This window comes from Otolemur garnettii, unplaced genomic scaffold (genome assembly GCF_000181295.1).
Source record: "Otolemur garnettii isolate 467f Iridium unplaced genomic scaffold, OtoGar3 scaffold00166, whole genome shotgun sequence".
Classification (NCBI taxonomy): Eukaryota; Metazoa; Chordata; class Mammalia; order Primates; family Galagidae; genus Otolemur; species Otolemur garnettii.
This window is the reverse complement of record NW_003852561.1, coordinates 3,461,282-3,488,581: the sequence shown is the minus strand read 5'-3', so window position 1 is coordinate 3,488,581 and position 27,300 is coordinate 3,461,282. Positions and strand designations below refer to the sequence as shown.

General features: G+C 50.8%; 1 protein-coding gene across 4 annotated transcripts in view; it reads left to right on the top strand.

Annotated features, from left to right (window-relative positions):
- Positions 1-27,300, top strand: part of ABR (active BCR-related) — a 196,007-nt gene that overhangs the window by 87,305 nt on the left and 81,402 nt on the right. For 3 of the 4 annotated variants that reach the window (XM_023519258.1, XM_012811585.2, XM_012811586.2), the window contains exon 2: positions 5,668-5,852. In XM_023519258.1, the coding sequence (XP_023375026.1) occupies positions 5,668-5,852 (185 nt within the window). Of the gene's footprint in view, positions 1-5,667; positions 5,853-20,980; positions 21,170-27,300 lie in introns of those variants that run through there. The other variant, XM_012811587.2, reaches the window with a different exon arrangement.

The window sequence follows — 27,300 nt, the reverse complement described above, 5'->3', positions numbered from 1 at the left end:
ACTCCTGGGCTCAAGCGAGTCACCTGCCTCAGCCTCCCAAGTAGCTGGGACCACAGGCGCCCGCCACAACGCCCGGCCATTTTTTGGCTGCAGCCGTCACTGTTGTTTGGCGGGTCCGGGCTGGGGATTCGAACCCGCCACCTTAGCTGTATGTGGCTGGCGCCCTAGCCGCTCGAGCCACAGGCGCCGAGCCGTGTACACCTACTTTTAATGGCTACATAGATGTTCATCTTGTAGAAATCTAATAATTTACTCAACCAGTACCCTATAATTTTAAACAGCTCTGTGACATAACTTTATCTTTATGTACATTTATAATTAGTATCATAGATCATAGTCTTATGCCGGATTAAAAGCTGTACCAACTATTAAAGCTCTTGATACCAGTCACCAAATTGCGTCTAGAAAAGTTGTGCCAGTTACATAGACCCTCTAAGAGTTTCTGAGAGTGCCTGTTCTCTGACAACTCTGGATATTGTTATTATTATTTTAAAATCCTTGCCAATTTGATAGGAAAATTTTAAAAAATGGAAGTTTGCATTTTCTTAAGTTACCAATGAGATTAACATTTTAAAAAATACAGTAGAACCTCCATAGTTGACCTCTTCCCTACATTGACCACCTCAAGTTGACCTAATTTTCAAAGACCAGACATGCACCATGTGTGCAGACCAGACATGCACCGTGTGTGCATGACGTATCAGCACTGTAAGCCTAGTTCCTTATGTTGCTCACCTCCATATGTTGACCCATTTGTTGCAGTCCCTTGGGTCACCTTACAGAGGTCCTACTGTATGTCCTTTGAACATTTGTAGTTCTCTCTTTGATTTTCTGTTCATTCTTCTTACACATTTTGAAACTCAAGGTATTCTTTGATTCAGAACACAGGAAAGTTCATAGAGTACATCTAAGCTGGATTTGAAGGCTAAGTAGAATTTCCCCAAGTGGACAAGAGTTGAGGAAGGTGTTTTAGACACAGGAATAGCATGTACAAAAGTCCAGAGATGGGAAACAATGTGTGTATGCATGTGTGTCTGGGTACCGTGTTAGTTGCCTAGAGCTGGTGTAACGGACTGCTGCAATTGTGGTAGCTTAGGACAGCAGAAATTTTTCTCTCACAGTCGGGAGATCAAAAGTCTGAAATCAAGGTGTCAGCTGCTGGCGGGTAGGTGGGGGAAGATGGCAGCCTTCCCAAGACTTCATGGGGGAGAATTCTTGCTTGCTTGCCTCTTCCAGTTTCTGGTGCTCCAGCTAGTCCTTGGCCTGTGGCAGTGTAACTCCAAACTCTGCGTCTGTCTTCACGCGCTCCTCTCCTCCGTGTCCGCTCCCTTTCTGTTCCTCTTTTTTTTTTTGGGCGGAGCCTCCAGCTATCCCCCTGAGTAGAGTGCCATGGCCTCACAGCTCACAGCAACCTCCAACTCCTGGGCTCAAGCGAGTCTCCTGCTTCAGCCTCCCAAGTAGCTGGGACTACAGGCGCCCGCCACAGCGCCGGCCATTTTTTGGTTGCAGCCATCATTGTTGTTTGGCGGGCCCGGGCTGGGGATTTGAACCTGCCACCTTAGGTGTATGTGGCTGGCACCTTAGCCAGTTGAGCCACAGGCGCCGAGCCTTTCTGTTCCTCTTAAGTCCACATCATTGGATTTAGGACCCACCATCTTAGATGGTCTCATCTTGAGATTTTTAACTTAATTACATCTACAAACACATTATTTTCCCCAAATAAGGTCACAGTCACAGGTACCAGGGGTTAGAATTTGGACATACATTGTGGGAGGCCACTGTTCAACTCCCAATAGGGACCTATAAGTCTGACATATGACAAGAGAATATGACCCTCCCATTGCTGAAGGGCCCTGAGCTGAGGAGTTAGGCCGTAGAGGTTGGTGAGGGTGGGGAGGAGGAGGGAACATTTCACAGTGTGTAGGAGGTGAGAGGCAGGAGTAGGAAGGACTCTAGAATGACTCCAGGATTTCCCAGTTGAGAGATCTGGTGTATTAGCTTCAGGAAAAGGTTGGGTTTGAGGTTCCTATAGGCGAAGATGTTCAGGAGACAATCATAGATGGGTCTGCAGCCTAGACCTCTCCTTGGAATAGAAACAAAATTTGGGAGAGGAAGTGAAGTAGAGGTGGTAGATCCAGGAGAGTACGAGGTTTTCTCCCCCATCATTTCATGATGAAAAATGAGAAGCATACATAAAAGTTGAAAGACTTGCACAGTGAACGCCCACTTATCTACTATTTAGAGTCTATAATGATCAGTTTTCTACACTTGTATCTATCTACCTGAACATCATCTGTCTTACTTTTCATGTATTTCAGAGTAAGTAGTAGACATCAGTGCACTTCAGCATGAACTAGACTGCAGTATTTAGTAGTAAAATGCACACATCTTAAGTGTACTACTTGGTAAATTTTGATTAGTGCATCTACCTGTGTGCTCCAAATCCCTGTCAAGATACAGAGCATTTCTAGTACCCCAGAAAATTCTTTTGTGCTTATTGTAGTCTACTCCTGTTCCTGCCTGAGACAACCCTTATTTTGACTTTTTTTAAACCATAGATTAGTTTTGTCTTTTCTAGAACTTCATATAAAGGGAAGCATGTAAGTTGTGCTCATTTGTGCCTGGCTCCTTTCGCTCAGAATAATGTCTGTGAGAGTCATTTATGTTGTTGTTTCTTATTATTGCTGAGTGGCATTCTATTGTAAGGATCTATAAGGAACACCAATTTTTAAGGGGTGGGCAGAAAAAGATTTCACCAAGGAGACTAAGAAGAAACAGTGAAGGTCATAGGAAAAGCACCCAAACAGGGATAGCAAGGAAAACCATCTGGATCAGTTACGATTAGGGCCATTAATGACTCCTGGCTTTCTGCTTGGCAGTCTTCAATGATGGTTTCTAGCCTCAAGTTCACCTCATAGCTTAATATAGCTGCTGGAGCACCAGCCATTTCATCTACTTTCCAAACTGGCAAAAGAATGGGGCATGGGGATAACAGAGAGCTTCATGGGCACTTTTCATACTCCTGAGACTCCCCACTTCTTTGCCAGCACCTCATCCTCACGTTCCCTTTGTTTCCCAATTTCATCATCCTCCTGTGACAAGGAGGGCTGTAGAAGGATTCTCTGGAGGGAGATTAGAGGGGGAAAGATGGCATTTGGAGACAGACAAACAGACCTCAGTTCAGGTTCTTTCTGTGACGTTAGGCAAATATCTCTAAGACTCAGTGACCTTGTCTATAAATTGGGGAGAATAAGAACTGCCTTGCAAAGATACAGTTAGGATAAAATGGGCAAGAGATGGTGGAGGCCATGATCTGTATCTCCGATAAGGATGAAATGTGCATACACTGGGTAAGACTAGCACAGTCCTCCCAGCCCTGCAGGAAATGCCAGGCTGGGTAGTGGAGGTGAGCCACACCACCTTCCCTGTTGTCCCTTCTGACCTTGCCCTTGGGAAATAGTTCAAGTGTGAGGGTCTTATTCCTGTGACTCCTGGGAGTTGGTCTGTGTACAGAAGACTCAGTGTGGCCTGCTGGAATCTGAACTCTTGGCTAGGCCAGGGTCCATATGGCTTACCCTCTCTGCGTCTTGACTCTAGGCATTCATTGGCGGCCTAGAGCCTCCTGGAGGAGAGATGACAGAGCCACCATGATGTCTCAATTCCCTCCTGTGCTGCTTCTCTTCGTCATGCCCCTGGAGATACCAAAGTGAGCTTGCCTCCTGCCACTGCAGACACAGGCCTTGTGGCCTCCGGGGCAGTGGGCCCCATTTCCTGGGTGCACGGCACACACACCGCTCAGTGGCTAGGGTGTCACTGGTCCTGTGGCTCTTCATGCACATACCTGTCTTGTGGAAAAAAACAGCCCACATGCCCTGACAGCTAAATGGGGCATTAGCTTGGGACCTAGGAGAGGAAGTCAGTGGGAACAGGTGCAGCAGGCCTAGGGAAGTGCTCTGCTGCCAAAAGGCCAGATTGGACTTAATGCAGCCATGGCTGGGCGTCCTGGTGACCCGTTGACACCATTCTCAGGCTGTTGGCTGCCCATGGGCTACTATGCTGTGACAGAAGAGGAGGAGCCAGGGTCCCCGTGGAGAACTTGGCTGGCTGGGACTTGGCTCAGACTTCAGACCTAAGGTGGATGGTGCATTCCTCTGCTCATTCATTCACTCCACACACTTTACTAAGGGCCTGCTGCATGTTGAGCTGCAGGTACTGGGTACACAGTTCCTGACCTGGAGCTCAGGGACAAAGAAACAGGGTCTACACGGGCACCAGAAGGCCATGTGCTATAGGAGTTCTGAGCTGGGGCCCCATGGAAGACGACATGGAGGAAGTGGTATCTAAACAGATGGCAGGACAGGACCCTCAGCCTCCTCCATTATGGGGTGACAGCCCAAGATGCTTGGCCCAGGGAATCCCACCCAGAAACGCTTGGGGAGTATTTAACAAATGGCTGCCACTGGGCAGTCCATTGAGTGGGAGACCATTGCTGGTCCCCAGGGTACCATGGAGTCCAGCAGGACCGGTGCTGTGCTCTTTGTGTCTCCATACCTAGCACAGTGCTCCTGCCATTGGTCCATTACCTCTGCTCAGTGACGAGTGTGAAAGGAGTCTCCATCCCTCTGGGTAGTGGCCCCAGCCCAAGGTGACCCCAAACCACCAGCCCCCCAGAAGCAGCCTTGCCATGACCTCCATTCCCAGTCCTGGCGGGTCAGGCTTGCTAGAAGCAAACAGAACATGGGGTGGGGGAGTGGGAGGGTCCTTCATGCTGTCGCAGTGACGGGGGTTGACGAAGGGCCTTCTGAGGCTGCCCTTGTAGCCTTTTCAGCGTGGAGCCCTGAGGTGTCCCTCATTAGTCCAGCCCGCTGTCCCTAGGAGGGGGTATCTATGCGTGGGCTCTGGTGCCTGGGTAGTGCTGGCAGCCCTGAGGGGTTAATGCAGCTCAACTTCCCTGTCGCCTTTTCTTCCCTCCTCCTCTGAAGGAAGCCCACATTGAAATCATGGAAATAAGTGCTGGCTTTGAGGAGTGTACTGTTCACCCATGTCCCTGCCAGGCCTGGGCACAGCCCCCGCGCCCACGCCCTGCTGCCTTGGGCTCTGTCCTTCCTGCAGGGCCCTGTTGTAAGGGGTGAGGGCTCCCTCAGTACACTCTCTCCACCCTCCTACCCTAGAACCTGCCCCAGCCCCCTGGAGGGATTGGGTTCAATGTACAAATGGTACCCAAGGAGGAGGGGCTCAGGAAGTGACATCGCTTGGCCCGCCCCCACCTCCTTATTCCCTATAAAAAGCAAAATGGTGACTCAGAGAGGAGAGTTGGAAGCATCCTGCCTCCTGCTCCCACTGTTAATTTTTAGACTTGGAATTAAGCAGAAGGCAAAGGAAACAGCAGCTCGAAATACGCGACTGACATGCTATTAAGCGGGCGGCAACAGCAGAGCCGCTCCTCCCCGACTCCCAGCAGCCTCTGAACGTGCACAGCCCGTGCCTGCTGGCGCTCCCCAGCCCCTCACCAGGCCCAGCCCCCCACGCAGCCCCTGCCTGGGCCAGGTGTGGATGGTGCAGCCAGGGTCATGGCAGCTGGGGGCCGCCGCCGGCGCCCACTGCGCTACCAGTCCCTGGCAGCTCTCGTGGAGGACTCTCAGTGGCCTTTCTTGTTCCTTGTCTCAGACTTCAGCTACGGGGCGGACGACTACGACGGAGAGGGGAATGAGGAGCAGAAAGGGCCCCCGGAGGGCTCAGAGACCATGCCGTACATCGATGAGTCGCCTACCATGTCCCCCCAGCTCAGCGCCCGCAGCCAAGGTGGCGGGGACAGCATCTCCCCCACCCCACCCGAGGGGCTGGCACCTGGGGTAGGTACCAGCTTTTCCTTCTGGGTTTGGGGAAGAGTGAGAGGAAGGCATGGGCATTGTGGGTTGGGCTCTGTTTGGGCCAGTATCAGAAGAATGGGACTGGGGGTATTTGGACCTGGCTGTCCTTGGTACCTTCATCATTGTAGTTGGTTCCAGGCTGGTCACCCCCACCTGCTTTAATACCCGGCACCCGTCTTTCCTCCTCTACCAGCCATCTGCTCCCCAGGCCTCTGGGCCCCTCACCTCTTCTTTAAGCTTTTGTTGCAGTCTCTCTCCTTAGCAGGATGGGGACAGGGTTCTGGAAGGGACCAGGCTCTTCTCCCTGCACCCAGGCTGGGCAGTGGCTGCATATGTGGCCTGTGGGCTGTAAACATTCTGATGCTAACCCTGGGGAAGCCAAGATTGGAGTTAATGTGCCTCCAGGGGTGGCATGGGCTGCATTCTCTGAGGACTGAGGGCCACCTCTAGCCCTACTCTGTTCACTCTAGAAGGGAATAAACCCTGATGCTATCTACCTGTCTGCTTGTTGACAGAGGCAAGAGCTCTGCTTCCAAAGAGAAGCTTTGTAGAAGGAATATTAAGTATGTGCTCGGAGACAGGCCAGAGGGAGAGAAATGTGTGGAGGGTTTGCAATCCTTGTAATTAATGCTGTTCCCGGCGACAAGGACTGACTCCGTCTGGGCCCAGCTTGTGTGTGCACGTCTGAGACACATGAGCAAGCAAGTCGGAGCTTTCTGTAGTTGGTGAGAAGAACTGAAACAATCCTCTTTGGCGGTGTGTGTGTTTTGCAGGGGTGGAGGTGAGGCTCCAAGAGTGCTCAATCCTGCTGGTCTAGGTGTGTTTTGTGGGGGTCTCCTTTCTTCCCCCAACACTCCCAGGGAAGCAGTCACTGAAATGCTGTGTGATGCTTTATCCCCTCCTACTGGGGCCTAGCGCACCCCCTCATCCCGCTCCAGCGAGGGGCTGCCTGGATGCTACCATTCTTGAGAACCCCCAGCTCCTTCCCTCAGCAGCCTCCTTGGCCACCCTCCACCCCTCTGCAGAGCTCTCACCCCCTCTTCACACACCGGGGTGGCTGTTATAGCCTTTGGCAACCAGGGCCTTGGCAACAGCTTCCCACTTGGGGGAAGCCACATTGTTGCCATGGCAACAGAGGCTGAGGCAGTGCTTAGCGGCTGCCAGGCAGTGCACGCATGTTTGGGAAGGGATGATGGGGCAGGTGGAGGGGATGGTGTTGCTCAGCTCCAGGGCCCCCCACGGCCAGCAGTCTGGCCACTTAGAGATAGCTATTGTGGACACACAAGGGCAGGTTTTTGCTACTGACAGAGGAGAGGGTATTCTGCCCCCCCCCCCAGGGAAAAGCATGAAAGAGAAAACTTGCTCCCCATCCCTGCCTTCAGGGCTCAGAGATGCCCCCCACCCCACCCAGGAACTCAGCTCTTAACCTACTGTGAGTGGGGCAGGAAGATGCCTTGTGAAATCTCACTGCAGGCAAGGCCAGGGTCTTGGCTATTCTCCTGTCGTTGTCCTCTTTGCTTCTTGTCATCTTTACCCTCCCTCATCACACGACCACCTTGCTGGAATGTTTGTCCATCAGTTTTTAGTTTCCTTGGTGAAAGATACTGTCAGGCACTTTCTCTAGTGGAAAAGATCACATGTTTAATGGGGAGATGCCCCAGAGCGCCAGCTTTGTGGCAGTGACTTTGTTTTGTGGCTGTTTTGCTTGGTGGCTCATGAAAGAATAACTTGGTTTGAGGACTTTGAATTTAGAGATACTACAGAGTGCCACTAACCTGCTTGGGGACCCCAGGATTAATTTTTACATCATTGGCTAGAGAAGCTTCATGAGATGGGGGTAGGGAGCTTTTATCCAATTTGGGGATTCTGACATGATTCCACCTTGCTGCACCCCCTCTATTTCTGCCCTTTCCACCGTGTCACTTGCCCCACCTGGTGGACTCTGCAAGTATTGCTATTTACATTTCTGGTGGGCTTGGAAGGAGTTGACACCTCTTCCCAAGAACTTGGGAATGTTTGGGTTAATAAAAATAATAAACGGCCAAGATTTCAGCTACTTGGCAGTGCTCATTTGGCCAGGCAGGTCTCCTCCTTTGCCAGGCTTCCTGTTGAGCCCTTGGGAACAGAAGGAACTTTTGGATCAAATTGGACAATTGTTCTAGATATTCAGATATCTGGCCTCTGGCACACCCCGATAGAGCTTTCCACACCCAAATAAGCAGACAACTCGTTCCTGGAAGCCCAAGATTTGTCCTTTTTATTAGTCAGAGTTCTCCAGAGAAATGGAACCAAGAGGATGTGTTTATGTTTATTATTTATATTTCTCTCTTTTTATATCTCTATATTTATACACACGTATATCTTGCTCTACAGATAAAGAGATTTATTAGAGGTAATTAACTCAGGCAATGATGGAGGCTGAGAATTTCCAATCCCTGTGTTCACTTGCTGGAGACCCAGGAGAGTTGACATGTAGTTCCAATCTCAGGCTGAAGGCCTGAGAACTAGGAGACCCAGTGGTATAAATTCTAGGCCCCTCCCCTCCAAAAAAATTCTACCCAAAAGCCATTGATCTTGAGGCCCAAGAACAGTCAATGCTCCGTCCATGTCCAAAGGCTGGGAAAGACCAGTGTCCCAGTTCAAGCAGTCAGGTAAGAGGAGTTCCCTCTTATTCTGTCTTTTTGTTCTATTCAGGTCTTCCTTGGATTTGAGGCCCATCCACACTGGGGAGGTGCTTCACTCAGTCTGCTAATTCAGATGTTAATTGTATCCAACAAATCACCTCACAGACATGCCCAGATTAATGTTGGGACAAATGTCTGGGCACTGTGGCCCAGTCAAGTTGACACCCAAAGCGAACCATCACAGTCTTGCTCTCTTGGCAGCCCAGAGAATGGAAAGAGCATAAGCTTTGGATAGCTGAAAATCTACTTCCCTCTAGCTATGGGACGCTAGATGAGTATCCTAACACCGCCAAGCCTCGGTTTCCTTGTCTCTAAGTTGCACTATTAACAACTCCCCTGAAGGGCAGTAGGAGGATGGACCAGGATAGCTCTAGTGAGGCCTGTAGTGCCAGGCCTGGCTCACCATAGTACTCAGTGCTTAGTGACTGGGACCCACAAGACTTTTCTCATCAGCTTTTAGAAGGGTGGGAGACAAGAGCATTGCAAAGACCCCCATCTAACATTGGCTGAGTCTTCTTTTGCCACCAGCCTCCTTTCTGGGGTGGATCAGTCCTGCCAAGTGTGGTGGCTCTAGATGAAGCCGGGTCTCTATGTTATTGGCAGGATACACACTCACTCCCTCACATACCCCTTCACAGCCTTGCTGTGCTGCTGTCATCTTAATTTATGCCTCTGAGGTGTACAGCACACAGAGCTGTCAGGGCAAAATCTGAAGCCCAGCCCACAGACCCTCCTTGAGCCCAGGCTGAGCAGGCTGCCCTGGCATAGCCAGGGCCACAGGATCACTGGTAGCTGAGTTCAAATGAGAATGCCTAGTTTCACCCTGAGAAGGGGGGCAGGGACTCTCAAGCTCTGCTCGTATGTGGGGGTATAGGTTTCTCAAACAGGACAGTGGTCTCACAGACAATATCACTTCCCCAGGCCATAAACTGCTCCGTTTCCCCTCACAGGAACCTCAGTAAAAATGGGCCACAAGGCAGAGAAAAGATCTAGGTTTTGTCCCAGCTCTACTGTTTTATAGCTGTGTGACTTGAGGGATGTCACACACCCTCTCTGAGCTCCTTTGTTCATCTGTAAAGCAAAGAACACTGAGAATTCCTCTTTCTTGGCCTCACACAGCTGTCATGAGGCTTCTGTGAAATGGTGTTAGGCAGAATGCTTCATCAATTGTGAAGTCTGTACACGGGTTCAGACTCCAGCTGGCAGGAGACACAAAGATTAAGTGTGGAGGTAGATTCAAATGATCACCATTTTCCCTCTCATCTTCCTCCCCTTCTCCTCCTCCTCATCACAGCTACTTAGACTTTGCTGAATCGTCTGTGTGTTTGTTGTCTTACTTAAGGCCTATGGCAATCCTATGAGGTAGGTGCTGCAATCATCTTCATTTTACAGTTGGGGAAACTGAGGCTCAGAAAGGTGACATAACCAGAGGGTCCAGACCTCTGTTTAATAAACTTGGGTCTTTCTGATGCTAGAGACTGTGCGTTGCTGCCAGGTCTGAATCAGACGCCCCTTCCCTTATATAGCTTTCACAGACCATGGCAGATCCCATCACCATTTGGTTGGTGAGCACAGTTATTTGGAGAGCACATCTGTCCTGTGAGATTGGGAGCTCCAACCTTGGTCATGTCTGTGGCCTTCAGGCACCTAGAGGTTCTCAACTGGTGTTTGTGAAATTGAACCAGGTAGTTCTGTCATGGCCTCTCAGGAGGAAGGGAGGGTAGATACAGTCTCAGCTGATAGGCTGGGAGAGTTACTGCCCCTCTTCTCTTCCCTGTCTCAGCCCCTTGTGGAGGCTTGGGGCTCCGGATTTGAGGTTACAAAGCCCAGAGCTTGTTCTCGGTGGACAGGGAGGCCAACTGGGGAGCCAGGAGCTTCTGAGACTGCATCCCACTCTACTGTCTCTGGAGACTGTGTGTGAGGCCTGAGTGGGGTGCATTCTGGGTGCCCGTGGTGCAGTCAGGGACATGCCTTCCTTAGGGTACCAACCCCCTGACCTGGATAGCCTCATTTCTCTCCTCTGTGGATTTTTGGTCCCTGTTGCAAAGAGAACACCAGCTGATCTCCTGTGTGTCAGGTGCTGTGCCAGAAGCCCAGGAGCTTCCCTACTGCCTCCTCCAGCCACTGGGAGAGCCCCCTGTTTTGTAGGTGAAGACACTAAGGCTTAGGGTGGCCCCTTGGCTTGTCCAGTTTGGGAAGGAGGTAGGTAAGCAGGTAGCCATAGTGCCTTGGCTGTGACCCTCAGTCCCCCCTGCACCTGGCTCTCCCCATCCTCTCCGTTCGCACATGGCTGGGATCTTGCTCGCCCCTCCATCCTGTCTTCCCCGATTAACCACACCTGGCTGGCCCTGCTCATCCCTGTACCTCCCACGTTCTGTGTAGGGTGTCCCTCTCCCTGCCAGTGTGCTGGGGTCATAGTAGACCAGTGTATTTCACATCTGTCAGTAAGGCCACAAAGTGACATTTACTCAGTAAAGGTTAGCCATCTACTACAGGCCCCGGGCACTGTGCCTAGGACAGTGGGCCCAGCCAGACCCTTTCTTTGCCCTTGGGGCCCTGAAATCTTTTTTTTTTTTTTTTTTGTAGAGACTGAGTCTCACTTTATCGCCCTCGGTAAAGTGCCGTGGCATCCACAGCTCACAGCAACGTCCAATTCCTGGGCTTACGCAATTCTCCTGTCTCAGCCTCCCGAGTAGCTGGGACTACAGGCACCCACCACAACGCCCGGCTATTTTTTTGTTGCAGTTTGGCCAGGGCTGGGTTTGAACCTGCCACCCTTGGTATATGGGGCCGCCAGCACCCTACCCACTGAGCCATAGGCGCCACCTAGGGAGCCCTGGAATCTTTTTTTGAGACAGAGCCTCAGGCTGTCCCCTTGGGTAGAATGCTGTGGCATCACAGCTCACAGAAACCTCCAACTCTTGGGCTCAAGCGAGTCTCCTGCCTCAGCCTCCCAGAGCCCTGGAATCTTTAAGGAGGAAAGGAGAGAGACAGAAAACCACTGACCCAAACAATTAAGCACTATGTAAGTCATTAAGAGTGTCTTTACAAGTATTTGGCCATACCAATATGAGCCACCTGAGGGCAGAAGCTGGGCAGCCTCTGGACTTTGTGGTCTCCTAGAGGACAGAAGGGTGACAGAGAACCAACCCACAGGCTCTCATCCTGTGGACTTTATTTTCCATCACTATTTCTGTAGTTTCTCCAAAAGTAGGTGTGAGTGAGGTCAGAATAGTTTTTCTTGTTTGTTTATTTGTTTTTTTCATGTGAAGGATGCTCTTGGGAACACCAAGAAAAGAAAGACTGGAAACACTTTCATAGCCCTTACGAAATGCCAGGCACTGTTACAGTGCTTTATGCATATATACATATATCAGCTCGTTTAGTTCTCACCACAACTTTGCAAGGTAGGCACCATTATTGCCCTATTTTACAGATGTGGAAACTAAGGTACAGGGAGGTTACGTGAACCGCCTCCTGCCCACAGCTAGTAAGTGGTGGTGTACTCAGAACCACTGCCCTCTGCTGCCTCTCAGAACATGAGCCTTAGCATCCCTGTCTTAACTTCTTTCTGGCTAGGTTACTTTGGGCAACTTGTTGAACCTCAGTCCCCTCAACTCTAGATGGGCATAAATACTTCCCACCCAGAGGATAGCTTCAAGGACCATGTGATGTAAACAACTGGAAAGGAGGGGGTGCTGCGCAAAGCATCTGTTCCCAAGGTGATATTTAAACTTGGATTTTGCCTAGGACGTGAAGCTCAATTATTTTATGAGCCCCTTGCTCTGCCTTCCCCTCCCTGCACTTGTCCTAGTAGGGGTGGCTCAGCTCCCAGCAGCATCCCTGCATGGTGCAGGCTCCTCTGGAGGGTGCCACCATGGTGGCGGGGAGGGTTCAAGGAGAAGAGAGAAGAATAAAGAAGAGATCCCAGAGTCTGGGAAAGAGGTTTAGACTTGACTTGGGCCAGTTCCTCTCTGCCACCATTTCTCCCCCCACTGTGAGGGAATCCCCTTAGAGCCCTAAGCCCATCTTGCTGGACGCTGACCCACTACCTGAGGTTTGTGAGCTTAGGAAGAAGGGAAGTGCTGAAAAACTCAGAGAGAATGGTGCTGGGCCACTGCATCTGGCATTGGTAAATGCTCTCACCGCCCTGCTCAGAGTCAGCTGTGGGTCTAGAGTACATTTAGAGCAGGGTTTGGGCTCTGGAAACGGCCAGGTATTTCTCTGCTGTGGGGACTTGTCCTGTGCATTGTAGGATGTATAGCAGCATCCCTGGCCTACACCCTACAGATGCCAGTAGCACCCCCAAACAAAATGGTTTGGTTTTGTGATAACCAAAAACATCTCCTGGGAAGCAAACTGCTCCCACTTGAGAACTACTGGTCTAGAGGAAGGCTAGAAAGATAAGAGTCTAGAACAGCAGTTTTAGTGGACATTTGGCATTTAACTGAGTGAGAAAAAGTAGGTGTTCAGAACAGATTCAGTGAGTAGAAATGCCCAGAGGCTGACAGGGCACAGTGTAGGGTCTCCTGGGGAAGATTAGTCAGGGTATGCAGATTGGGTGGATGGTTCCTCTGAAACCAGTTATATGACGTGGGATCCTAGGGCTAAGGGGGCACCAACAGCAAAGGAGAATGGTCCAGGGTGGGAGGGGCATCGGGTTCATTGGACAAGGTAGGAGGGGAGACTGGGAGTGGACCAGGGCTGCACCTCTGACACCCCCACACAAAGCTGGTACCAGACAGAGGCTTACCATGTGCCAGCCACTTCTTTACATTTCCTAGTTTGTACAGCTTTCCTAGAGTTGGTGCTATAATAATCCCCATTTTATAGATGAGGGAACTGAGGCACAGGGAGTTTAAATGACTTGCCTAGGTCATACAAGTGGCAAAAGGCAGAGGATTCAAATGCAGAATCCCGGAGATTTTTGTTTTTATCTGCTTTACTGTGTAAACAGTGTCATGTACTAGCTCCTGCCTAACATTTGGTTTAGGGAATTGAACTCTGCAATTTTTGGAGTAACTTCTACTGTAACAGAGAAAGGGAGGGCAGTGGGAGGAGCAAGGTTATTGGGAAGAGGATGAATCTGGGTCCGTGTGCAGCTATAGCAACTCTCCCTGCCCCTTGGAGTCATTTCTCATTGGCTTAAGATCTTCTGAGCTCCATAAAATCTGGAGATGAGGCTTAAACTTCGGCCGAGGAAGTTGGGAGTCCTCTGGATAAGCAGAGAGGAGGGAGAAGATGCCTCCAGCTGAGGAATTGCAACTAGCAAAGGGCTGGAGGTGAGAATGTGTATGGCCCTTGAGAATGTGTCTGGCCCTTTCAAAAGTTATTGTCAACCTTGTGATGGGTTGAGTCATCAGGCAGGGCCCCACTGCCCTTGTTTGGGCTGACTTAGTAGCTTCCTGCTGGGCAAAGAATGAGCTGTGTTTCAGAAAGAGTAATCTGATGTCAGTCAGAGGGATGCATTAAAGAATGGTCATATCAGTCCCTACTTAAAACCCTTAGTGCCTTCCCTTTGCCTAGCTGGTAAAATCCAAACCCTTAGCATAACTGTCAGAGCCCTGCCTGGCCTGACCACCCCTGTTTACCTCGGCAGACTCATGAATGTGAGCTCCAGGAGAGAGATTTTGTCAGGTTTGTAACAAAACTTTTGCTCACTGCAGTCCCCTGTGCCTACACTTACGCCTGAAACATAGTAGGTGCTCAGTAAATATTGGTCGAATGAATGCATGCATGCTCGCGGCCCTCCAGCCAGACTGAAGGCATTTCAGTGTGCCTCACACAGTCTTTCCTGTCACTCTCCCAGCCCCACCACCATGGCTAACCCCTGTTCATGTTTAGGTGTGAGTTTTATTGTCACACCCTCCAGAGAGACTCCTGTGACTTTGTTGCTTATGCCCTGAGAGCTCAGTCTATGTTCCCAGTCATAGCATTTACTTTCCCCTATTGGATTACTAATAATCTAACTGTGCAGAAATATGTCATGTAGAAAGGGAAAGTCCCCTCAACTTGCATCCTACAGAGAGAACCTCTGCTGAGAGTTGGTTATTTGATTCTCTACTTCTTCCATGTATAAGCTATACATATATGTATCTTTTTTTATTTTTTTGAGACAGTCTCAATCTGTTGCCCTGGGTAGAGTGCCGTGATATCACAACTCACAGCAATCTCAAACTCTCGGGCTTAAATGATTCTCTTGCCTCAGCCTCCCAAGTAGCTAGGACTACAGACACTTGCCACAATGCCTGGCTATTTTTGTTGTTGTTGCAATTGTCATTGTTGTTTTAGCTGGCCCGGGATGGGTTCAAACCCGCCAGCCTTAGTGTATGTGGCCGACGCCTTACTGACTGAACTACGGGTACCTCCATATACATATGTATTTTTAATGGGATATTATTGTCACTGTTATATAATTTGCTCTTGTTTTTTGTTTTGTATGTGAGTTGGGTTTTGTTTGTTTTTTGGACAGGGTCTTGCTCTGTTTCCTAGGCTAGAGTGCAGTGGCATCGTCATAGTTCACTGTTGCCTCAAACTCCTGGGCTCAATTGATCCTCCTGCCTCAGCCTCCTAAGTAGTGGGGGCTATGCACCCAGCTAATTTTTCCATCTTTAGTAAAGACCAGGTCTCGCTCTTGGTCAGCCTGGTCTCAAACTGCTGATCTCAAGCATTCCTCCCACCTTGGTCGCCCAAATTGCTAGTATTATAGGCACAAGCCACCACACCTGGCCTGCTTTTGTTATTTTGCTTAATAAGTCTTAGACTGGCTTGGCACTGGTAGCTCAGTGGTTAGGGTGCTGGCCACATACACTGGGGCTGGCGGGTTTGAACCTGGTCTGGGCCTGCTAAACAACAATGACAACTACAACAAAAAATAGATGGGCATTGTGGCGGACACCTGTAGTCCCAGGTACTTGAGAGGCTGAGGCAAGAGAATCACTTAAGCCCAAGAGTTAGAGGTTGCTGTGAGCTGTGATGCCACAGTACTCTACCCAGGGCGACATAGTGGGACTCTGTCTCAAAAAAAAAAAAAAAGTCTTGGACATCTTGCATATGAGAGATTAAAGCTCTACCACATTCTTCTTCATGACTATGTAAGTATTTCATTGTATGGAGGTACCATAAACCAATTAACTAATCCCTTTGCATAGATACATGGACTATTTCCAATCTTTTCACTGCTATAAATATCACTGCAGTGAACATTTTTGTACCTATGTCTTTGTACCCTTGTGGAAATGTTTGTTTCAGAGACATTCCCCTAGAGTGGAATTGCTGAGTCAGAGGGTGTGAACATTTAAAATCACAATAGTTATTTCCATGTTATCCTTTCTAGAAGAGTTGTACCTCAACTGCATAGTTCTAAGATTGCGCCCTTCCCCTGGCACTGCCACCTGCCACTCCCTTGGCATGGCCCCGAAGTCCATCAGCTCCATGAAAGTAGGCATACTGTCCCCTGTTTGTGACTCCATTTTGAATGCTAGCACAGTGCCTGATGCACAGTAGGCAATTATTAAATCCTTGCTGACTTAGTGGGTAAGGGATGAAGGTGGTGAAGGATGAGGGTAGGAGAAAGCCTCCCATTTGTGGGAAGTAACCCCCTGGAGACTTTGACATGTAGACTTGCTGGGTGTCAGAAATCTCAGTGGGTGCCCATTCATTGCCCATAGGGGAATTCATGTTCTTTCTCCTCCCGGTGTTGTCCCAGGCCACTGCTCCAAGTTCATCTCTGCCCCCTTTCTCTTCTGTTCTCTATCCTTTTCCTTTTAGGCATTCTTCCCTTTGCCTGGAAACCCTTCCTTATTTCTAGAAGCTGCTCAGAAGCCACTCTCCTCTGAAGCTCTGCCTCTCAGGCAGACTTAGTGCCTTTGTCCTGTGTTCCCACTGTGGCTGATAACTGAAAACACTGCCTCATTTGTTCGTACATACTTCATCCCCAAAAGATTGAGAGCATGCCAATGTCAACGGCCTTGTCTCATAAATTTGTGTGCTTGTTATGCCAGGCCTGCTCTGGGCATGAGTGAATGAATGAACAGATGGACAGACAAGATGAGGAGTCAAAGTGGAATATTCTTGTGGCGGTATAGGTATAAGAAACTGCAAACCTTGGTTGGGGTTGTTGTGGCTTTGGAAAAGACGGAAGAACCAATGGACTTAGTAAAAGGGATGTAGGGCCTGAAGGAAGGAAGATGGTAGCCCCACTAACAGAAGTGGAGAAGCCAGAAGGGGAAGCTGGCTTAAGGAGGAGGAAGGGTTTTTTGGTTTGGTGTTGAGAGGCTGATGATGGGATTTCCCAGTGAGGACATCCAGCTGATGGTGCAGGTGTCAGACCTCGCACCACACTGGTAAGACGCCAGGGCTGGAGATGGTGATGGGTTGCCATTGGCCTGGAATTAAGAAGGGATGAATTCTCCAAGGGTAGAGAACAGGGGGCTGAGGCCTGGGGCCCCAGTGGGTGACTCCACATTTATAAGAGGCAGGAGGAAAAGAAGGGCAAGCCTAAATCTAAGGCTGGTCAGCAGTAGCCCTTGCAATATAGTCTTGGGGAGCTGAGAGCTTTGAGGAAATCCAGAAGGCAGGGGGCTAGAGGGTGGGAGGAGGAGGAATCTAGCTTTGGAATAAGGCAATTTGGGGTGACTTAGAGCAGGCAATGTGGAAGACACTGGGTTGAAACTCAGGTCCAGGGCTGGCTTAGGGCATTTGTAAGGGAAGAGGGGGGCACGATGGGACTTGTGAGTCACTTCCCCTTCAGGGGGAGGACCAAGGGCCAGAGTGGAGTCTGTGTGTCCAATGGAGGGGGCATTCTAGTTACTCACTGGAATTTCCACCCAACCAGGGTGGAGGGGGGTAGAGTTGCCTTGGATATTCAGGGGGAAGCTTGTGTGAGATTTAGGGTTTTAGGGAAGGAGTGGTTATCAATCTTACCATGCTGGTTAAGGGTGTAGGAAATGGAGATGGGGATACTCTAGGAGACTTCTAAGGGTACCTTGTATTGTCTTGGGTGGGGAAAGGGCACAGGAGGGGTTCCTGGGGTTTTAGGCCCTTCTTTCATGCTGCCTGCTTGTCTGACCCATGTAGGCAGCCCATGCCATCCATGTACTTGGAGCCCACAGGGCAGGAGACAGAAGAACCTGTGGCACAGGGCCCTGAGCTGGCACAGTTGTGCCCTAGGGAATGCCAGGCCCCGTTGTTCCCAAGCCCTGGGAACAGCCTCGCCCGCCCAAACCAAATGAGGAATTGTGGCTGAAAGGGCCCTTCAGATGTGCTTGGGCTATTTATAACCCAGCCAGGGCAGGGACAGGGGAAAACCAGGGAATGGAGGAAGGGGGGTGGGTGGGGTGCCTCTGCTAAACCCTGTTGGGATAGTTCCCTGACCAAAGGCTATTAGCCCTAGGCCCCAGCTTTGGTAGCAAGATGGAGCCTGTCTTCAGTGAGGGCAGGTTCTCTGCTGCTAAAAGAATGGCAGGAGCTTCCATGGAATTTGGGGGTGGCATAGAGATAAGAAACCATGTCTGGGGGGCACCTGTGGCTCAGTGAGTAGGGTGCCGGCCCCAGATACCGAGGGTGGTGGGTTTAAACCTGGCCGAGGCCAAACTGCAACAAAAAAAATAGCTGGGTGTTGTGGCAGGTGCCTGTAGTCCCAACTACTCGGGAGGCTGAGGCAAGAGAATCACCTAAGCCTGAGAGCTAGAGGTTGCTGTGAGCTATGATACCACGGCACTCTACCAAGGGCGACAAAGTGAGACTCTGTCTCTGGAAAAAAAAAAAAAAAGAAACCATGTCCATTCTTTTTCTTTTCCTCCTCTCTCCTCCTCAGTCCTCCACCCAGCTTCGAGGCTCAGCAGAGGGCCTTGTTCTCAGCTGAGGTGCCCAATGGAGCAGAGAGGAATTGGCACGATGTGGGCCCAGGATGGTGCCCTGTTGACCCTCCTTTGGAAATAGTTCTTAAGGTTTGACTTTTTAGCCTGTGGCCATACAGTTGTCACCTTACAGGACATGCAATATGTGCATACGAGGCTGTTCCTAGATACATGAGGCAAGGATGGACAGCCCTGGACACTGCATTACCTGGTTGGTGGTACTTAAATAGTGGGTTGGTTGTGTGTGAAGCTTACTTAGATTCCAAGATGTCAGGCCCAAGAAGGAAGTGGGACAGAGGGGACATTCTGGGAATTCCCATCACACACACACACACACACACACACACACTCCTCCAAACCTTCCCAAAGAATCAACCAGCTGCAAGAAGAAAGGCAGCTCTCTGCTCTGTGTGCCTAATTCAGGGCACAGATGTGGTTCATTTAGACTGCATATTTTTCATTTTTTTTTTTCGGAGTGAGTGAGACTCTGTCTCACTTTGTCACCCTTGGTAGAGTGCTCTGGCATCGCAGCTCACAGCAACTTCCAACTCTTGGGCTTAGGTGATTTTCTTGCCTCAGCCACTGAGTAGCTGGGACTATAGGCACCTGCCACAACGCCTGGCTATTTTTTTGTTGCAGTTTGGCCAGGGCTGGGTTCAAACCCGCCACCCTACTCACTGAGCCACAGGCACTGCCCTGCCATTTTTAAATCAGGAGATTTCAGGCTGGGCATAGTGGCTCATGTCTGTAATCCTAGTACTCTAGGAGGCCAAGGCAGGTGAATTACTGGAGCTCAGGAGTTGGAGACCAGCCTGAGTGAGACTCGTCTCTACTAAAAATAGAAAAACTAGCTGGGCATTGCATTGTGTGCCTTTAAGTCCCAGCTATTCAGGAGGCTGAGGCAGGAGGATCGCTTGAACCCAAGAGTTTGAGGTTGCTGTGAGCTATGACGACGACATGGCAGTCTACTCACTTAGGTCGACAGAATGAGACTCTGTCTCAAAAAGAAAAATAAATAAATAAAATCAGGACATGTCATGTAAGAATCCAGATTCTAGCTTCTCTTGAACAATCAGAGATGAGGCCACCATGAGCCCGCCTTACCTTTGGCAGCCTTCAGCTGGAGCCGAGTGCTGGTGTCTTGAGTTTGCCCAGTCCCTACCTGGGCTCACTTGACTGGTTTACAACACCCGCGCTCCTGTGGCTCATGTGGGTGTGCGTTTGCAACCTTTGCCCAGGATGTTGTGTTGTGAAAGAGCTTTTCCCCCAGGTGCTGCCCCTAGTCTCCTCCCCCATGAAAGTGGGCGTGGTGCACCTGAGGAGTCCGGACTAGGGAGCGGGAATTGAGCTTCACTGTCGGGAGAAATTTAGGTTCTGTGATGGTGGAACGCAGGCTGAGTGCAGGGCAGGCTTCCGGTGTTACCTGTCCTGGGCCCTGTGTGGCCTCCTTTTGTGGGGCTGACTCTCCTGAGAGGACACTACTCCAAGGGGGTGTTACTGCTAGTCTCAGCAGCATCTGGGAGCGGGGATGTGGGTCCTCTGGCCGCGGTGCCGGCTGCACGTGCTCGGGACCCGGCTGGCACGGTGCGCCTGTTGGGCGAGGCAGGGCCGGGCCACTCTTTTTTAGAAGCTTTGTCCACTCTGCCGTAGCGGGGATGACAACTGTGGTTTCTCACCAGGCCCGGGCAGCACCTCCGCAAAGGTGTTGGAGCCTGAGGCCGAGGTGCGAAAGGGGCGCGGGCTTGTGAGGCTTCCACGGAGACTCTGGGGGCGGCTGCGCGGGGAAGCTGCTCATCTGTCCCCTGCCCGGTCGCCCGCTCACTCGCCGAGTTGTAAATAAAGCCTGTCTCTGGGAAGCAGACCTCCCCCTGCGCCCGCCCGGCCCGTCTGCGGCCTCCCTCCTCCCTCCTCCGCTCCAGAAGCCTCCGCCAGCCGCTTGCCCGGTGACCACAGAAAGGGAACGAACGGCTCCACCTCGCAAGTCAAGACGTGCATTTCCTGTGTATTAAGAGCAAACGCGAACCTCGGAGTCCAGAAAGGGCGGGCTCTGTGGGGCCGGGGACGCGGCGGCCGGGCGCCGGGCTCCAGCCCGGGGAGCGGGCGGCCTGGGCGACCCAAGCTGGGGACAGGGCGGCGGCCGCGGGGCCCCCAGCCTGCGCCCCACCGACCCGCGCGCACCCAGGAGGGCCGCGGAGGGCTCTGGCTGCTGTGCCTCCGGCCGCACGTTCGCTTCGGTGACATCGCTGCGACGGCGGCCGCGGCGGCGGCCGAACTCTCCGCAAGAGGCGGCCGGTCGGCCGGCAGGGGCTGCCCGGAGGCCTCGCTTCCCCTTTCTCGGGGTGGGGACGCAGGAGGCGGGACCGCGGCCCGCGCGCAGGAGAGCTGGAAAGCGGCAGCAGGAAAAGGTTCATAATGGAGCCTTTCATCGGGAGCCCGTGGCCAGGTGCCAGGACAGACTCCGGGGAGGCCAGCGTGCTGGTGTAGGCCTGCCCTGCGCGCTCGTCCCCTCCCCGCCTGCCTGCCTGCCTGCCTCCCGGGCGGCGCGGCGGCGGCTGCTGTTGCTGCTGCTGCTGCTGCGTGGACCCTGCTTCCTGTTTGCCCTCCACGGGCTCCGGCTGCCATGGAAGAGGAAGAGGAGGCAATAGGCTTTTTGGACAAGGTTCTGGAGGATGAAGATGTGTTTCTCCTGGAGGAGTGTGAGCTGGGAACCCCGACCAGCCCCAGCTCAGGGTCCCCCTTCTTGGTGGCTGTGAAGGTGGGAACTGTGACACGCCCTGGATGCTTGTCGGGGAGGGGGCAGGGCTGGCAGCTCTCACTGCTGAAGCAGGGTGCGGGCAGAAATGGCTGATTTGTGCACAGACCTCATGGGCGAGGAGAAGCACCGCACTCAGTCAGCAGGGCTGGCGCGTGCCTGCGAAGGGATGCTAGGGGATGTGCCCACCAGCAGCTGTTCCTAGGGGAGAGGGGCAGTGCCTGCCTTCCCTGGACCAGTTGTCCTCAGGGGGAGTGGCTGTCGTCCTTCCCCAGGCCAGCTGTGCTGAGGGCTTTCTCTGACAGTGACATGAGTCACCTGGTGGGCATGTCAGTGGTATGAGCCCGCTGCCCTTAGAGGAGCTGGCTGACTTGAAATTGGTGGGCAATAAGTCATTGTTTCCATGACAACCATATGATAAGGGCACTCATGAAGGTGCCACCTTCTTCCTAGCTTAGGAGACTAGGGACTTGGTGTATGGGGGCTGAGAGCATTAGAAAAGTCGAGAGTCAGAGGTCACTGAGCTTTATTGAAGGGAAGGAATTGCATCAGCTGAAGGAGGGGAAGGTAACAGCTGGCTTTGAGGCAGGCATCAGCTGGGTGGCCAAGGTGGGCATAGGCAGGAAGCATCTGCTGGACCCCAGCCCCCTCACTGTGGAGCTGAGAGCATTCTCTGCACCAGTGCTCTTGCCCTGCCAGAGAGGTTGCCTCAAAGTAGAACAGGAGGGGAGTGGATGCATTAATCCCCTTGCTTTCTCTCTGCCTCCTCTCCAGGGGCAGGGCTCTCCCTCCTTGGGGAGTTCTGCCGGAGTCTAGCATAGCACACCACACAGTTCTTCCTTTCTCTCTCCTAGACCACCTTTAAGAGCTTTAACCTTAGCCTTTTGGTTAGCTCTTCTCTGTTCTGTGGCTAAAAGGGAGGACCAGTGAGGACAGATGGATAACGGTGATTTTGGAGACTGCCAAGCTAGGCTGCCTAACAGAGAGTGCCCATCTGTGGGCCTGAGAGGGTGTGACACACAGAGCATTGCTGGGGACAGGAGACTGTCCCTGAACCTCTCTGGGCCTCCTTTCCTCGTGGAAGATGGGATCACAGCCCCGCCCACACTACAGTGTGGCTCTGAGGAGGAGCTAATAGAGGTAAAAATAGACTGCAGACCTGTGGTAGATGGCTGATGCACGGATCTGGGTGGAGCAGTGGCCGCAGGCCTGGGTGAGGAGTGGAGAGGCGCTGTAACTGGAGGCTGGCAGTGCTGGCCCCCCACCTTGTTCTCTGATCTGGTGCCGGCTTGGAGCGCTTTGGGGTAAGTCACATCTCTCAGTGGGCCCATGAAGGCCTCTTGCACTTAGGTTTGACCAGCCTCCCCCTCAGGAACAGGATGGGAGCAAGTCTGCTTATGAACCCAGAGCACTGACTGGGAGCTAAGCAACATTTTGGATGGGTGGTATGTGGCGTTCCTAATAGGCCTTCTCTGAGAAGCCCTCCTCAGCACACATGTGGGTCCACTCATAGGCTGCCTCAGGGGCCCACCATTTCTCTGGACTCTAGCTTATGCCTCAGTCTTATCCCATATTTCATTCTGCTTGGACCTCTAGACATCTGTCTTTTCAATGATGTCCTATTCTCCTTGAGGGCAAGGGCCACATTATATATAGTGCTGAACTCCGCATGGTGCTTGGTGTGTGGCTGGTGCCAGTGAGAATTTGCAGAATGAGTGGGGCCCTTTAGAGCCTATGATGGGTGTATCAAGTCGTTGGCCTTGTTCCACCTCAGAGGTGCTCTAAGGAAGTGGCCCATGGATGCCAAGGGGGCCTGGACACACATCACACCTAAAAATGCCACTCCTCCCAGGTCCCCACGAGCATCTGGATAGAGTCTTTCCCTCTCCTTTGCTGCTGTAGTTTTCCTGAACTTGTCTCCAGCATGGGGGAAAGGGACCTTGCCTAAGTGTTGGGAAATTCCAGGCTCCCCATCGCATCCTGAACACTTCTAGAACAGCAATCCCCAATGTTTTTGGCACCAAAGACCTGTTTCATGGAAGATAATTTTCCACAGATGGAGAGTGGGGGGATGACAGGAGGTAAAGCTCAGGTGGTGACATTGTGCAGGCAAGTTCTAGGCCATAGCCCAAAGGTTGGAGACCGCAGCTCTAGAATACCCTCCTCTACCAGACTCGGCCTCAGAGGGAGAAGATGAGCAAAGTGGCTACAGCTCGTTGATTCTCCATTAACAAACCTACCAGGCTGTGTTCTATTCAAAGGATGCACTATTCAAACCCTGGCACTATGGAGAAGATGGATTGAACAAGGCATGGTTCTTCCTCACAAGTTCAGAGCAAGGAGGCACGTACCCAGGCAATAAGAAAACAGTGCAAAAATCATCAGGGCCATGAGAAGAGTTCTGATAAAAAAGGTACCAAATTCAGAGAAGGAGAGACCACTCCTAGTCCAAGTCAGGGCTAGACTGGGAATGTGAGTACACACGTGCGTATGAGTGTACACATGTGCATGGCCAAGGGGCATTTCTGGACGGTGCATGCTTGTCCTGGGCTGCCAGTGGACTTGGCACGTTCCTTCCTGGCAGCTGGTAGGAATCCAAGGCAATTCTTCCTTGCTATTACTTTACTTCAGGGGCACTTACCTTAAATAGTAGTTGTGTTTGGAGCATATGCTCAAATGCCAGTCCTATAAATCAATCCTGTTTTTAGTATAATCTCCAAGATGATTTATCTTCCAGGGGGATAGATGTGAAGTCGGCAGAGGTTTTCTCCAAAGCTGAAGCTAGAGTTTACTGCATCTTTAAACCCAGACTTCCTCTGAGGAGTTAACGATCTATAAACTAATAATGTGGGTTCTGATAGCAGCATCACCTCCCATCTGTAAAATGGTGTGTGCTTTGCAAAAATCCTTTATACAGTTCTATTTAAAGGTATGTAGGGCTGATGAGGGCCTTGTAGCAGCTGCTATTTAAAGGAACTCATTTGTCAGGAATAAAAACCCTTTTGTAATGCAGATTAACCCTTCAGGTATAATTCTGTGCCAATTTCGAATAGATCATCTGAAACTTAAGTGTTTCTATTTTACCTGCTCTGGTCTCTTCTGCCTCTTTCACACATAGCGAAGGCCATACCTGGGTCCCTTATTTGGGTGTTCTCTGAAGTGTGGGCCATATATGGGGTGATTTAAGAGATGATTTTAGATGACACCTGGATATTTATTTTGTACTTTAATAGTTAAGTATATATTTTAGTGTACATTAGAAATAATATGACTTGTAGATCTTTGATTATAAGTATAATGTTTAAGATAAGACTGTACTTTTTTAAAAGCCACTTATAAGGAATAATATTAAGTAAATAATAGTGTGTGAGTATGACTGGGCACAGTGCTCATGCCTGTAATCCTAGCACTCTGAGGCTGAGATGGGTGGATTGTTTGAGCTCAGGAGTTTGAGACCAGCCTGAATACGAGTGACCCCATCTCTACTAAAAATAGGAAACCTAGCTGGGTGTGGTGGTGGGCACCTGTAATCCCAGCTACTCAGAAGGCTGAGGCAAGAGGATAACTTGAGCACAGGAGTTTGAGGTTGCTGTGAGCTGTGATACTGCGGCACTGTAATCTGGGGTAACAAAGTGAGACTTTGTCTCTGAAAAAAAAGGTATGTGGGGGAGCCTATAGCTCAGTGGTTAGGGCGTCTGCCACATGCTCTGGGGCTGGTGGGTTTGAACCCAGCCCGGGTCTGCTAAACAGACAAAAAAAATAGCCAGGTATTGCAGCAGGTGCCTGTAGTCCCAGCTACTTGGGAGGCTAAAGCAAGAGAACCGCTTAAGCCCAAGATTTTGAGGCTGCTGTGAGCTATGATGCCATGGCACTCTACCAAGAGTGACAAAGTGAACTTTATACTTTAAAAACTTTGTACTTTAAAAAAAGTTTGTACTTTTTAAAAAAAGTATGTGGGTATGGCAAAATCATCAAGGTAGGATATGAATAACTGAAGTTTCAAAAGACTGTCTGGATGTATTGGGGACTGCCTAAAACTTTAGACAGCAGCAGAGAGCCTGGAATATAGGGATTGACACGTCAGGAGAGTGGTGCAGCTGGAATTTGGTCTTGGTCCCCCTGCAGTTGTTCCTGTCCTCTCTGCTTTGAATTCTGCTGAGGCCATAGCTGATAGTGCCTCATGCTAGGAAGAGGAGAAAATCTCTGCATATCCCTGCACTGCCTCAGCTCAGAAGGGCCAGCTGTCTGAGGCTGATGCTTGGTGTGGGTGTAAGCCCCTAGGCATGTCTGCAGCCCGAAGGCCCTGTGGCCTCTATTCTGAGTAGATCCTGCTGGGTGCTTCTTGCAAACCATTATGGCCCAGGGGCCAAATTCTGTTGTTTTCAAAAAGTCTTGCCTCTTGCTGCTTTCCTATAGTTTTGAATCGCAGCCAAAGAGCCAGCCTTGCCTGTTGTCTTAGAGGAGATCAAGCCAGAGGGCCAGTCCTCACTGTTGTCTTGGAAGAGATCAGGGCTCCTAGAGAGATTTTGTCTTGGCTTGGCCTAGAACCAAATCTTTAGAGGCTTTATTTAGCCTCTGAACTCTCTGGAAGACCCGGCTGGAGCTGGTCAAGCTTTATCTATAGCTACTGCCCCTACCAGAGTGACTTGACATCTTTGATTTGGCAGCTTCAAGCTGACGACTTTCAGCCTGGCAGAATGATAAAATGCTGAGGACGAACGAATGAGCCCAGCAGAGCTGCATTTCCTAAGTTCTGCTGGGGAGGCAAAAGGGACAGACAGCTTCCCAGTGCTGGGGACTGGCAGGCAGTGTGGGGGCCCCAAACTCTGTAAAGAACTCACCCAGGGATTCTGGGCAGGAGAGCTCCTTGGAGGCGGGGACCATCTCCACCATTGTATTACCTGCCAGCAATACAGTGATACATGGTAGGGAGTGAATGAATGAATGTGGAACCCTGGTATTTTCTGAGACAAGAATAGGCCCACGAGGATTGAAACAATTGTGCATTTCCAGACAGTTCTCACCCAGGAATATGGGGTCTGAGGAAAGCAAAGCAGAGATAGAAGAAGTCTTTGGTGGTAACTGAGCAACAGACCTTCTGTTAGTAAAATGAACAAAACTTAATTCTACATCCTTAAGCTCTCCAGCACCTTCACTTCGATTCCAGCCAGAACTTCAGAGTGAACATGGTGACTCTTTGTTACCTTTTGAGGGGGGAGGGGTGAGTCTTCCTGAACTGTCTTTTCAAAACCCAGTCCTTCAAGTTTAGATTATGCGATGGAATTCTGGAGAGGCGGGCTGAAATGGGCTGCTCCAGGGCCTAGGGGTCTGTGCTCATGCCCAGGTGGATGAGGGTTGGTTTGTGGCTGGGCCTGCAAATCACCGGTTCTCCCCTCTATCCTGGTCAAACCACCTCTACAGTCAATTTCACTATATGCCACTAAGTGACTTCCTTTGCCAAGCCCTCAGGCAAATCCTTGGTTGGCTGGGGACAGTTGAGGAGTGGGGCACAGTAGCAGAGCATAACAGTGTGGGATATGAGTTCCCATTTGTCAGGCCTGGGCAGCAACAAGGAGGCCACCTAGGGTTTGACCTGGAGCTGGGACTGGGGGCCATGCTCCAAACTCTGATCTTGTTCCTCAAGGGTATACTAGAGGCAGGCTGTACTCCAGACAGGTGGCAGTTGCTACCCTCTGCGCCTCAGGGGGTAATGACAACACCCACCAGATTGTGAGATTTCAGTGAGTTGATCCATGAGAAGCCCTTACTTAGTTCCTGGTACTTGTGAAGTCACTGATAAATATTATCCTTCCCTGGGCAGGCACGGTGGCTCACGCCTATAATCCTAGCACTCTGGGAGGTTGAGGTAGGTGATTGCTTGAGCTTATGAGTTTGAGACCAGCCTGAGCAAAGAGCAAGACCCCATCTCTACTAAAAATAGAAAAACTGAGGTAAAAGGATAGCTTGAGCCTGATTTGGAGGCCTGTGCCTTGCAGTCTGTGCCATGGCAATCTATCCAGGGCGACAGCTTGAGTCTCTGTCTCAAAACAAACAAACAACCTAAATTTCCTAAAGCTTGGAGTCTATATTGGGTTTTTAAAATGCTGTTGAAATAAATCATTATTAAATGTAGT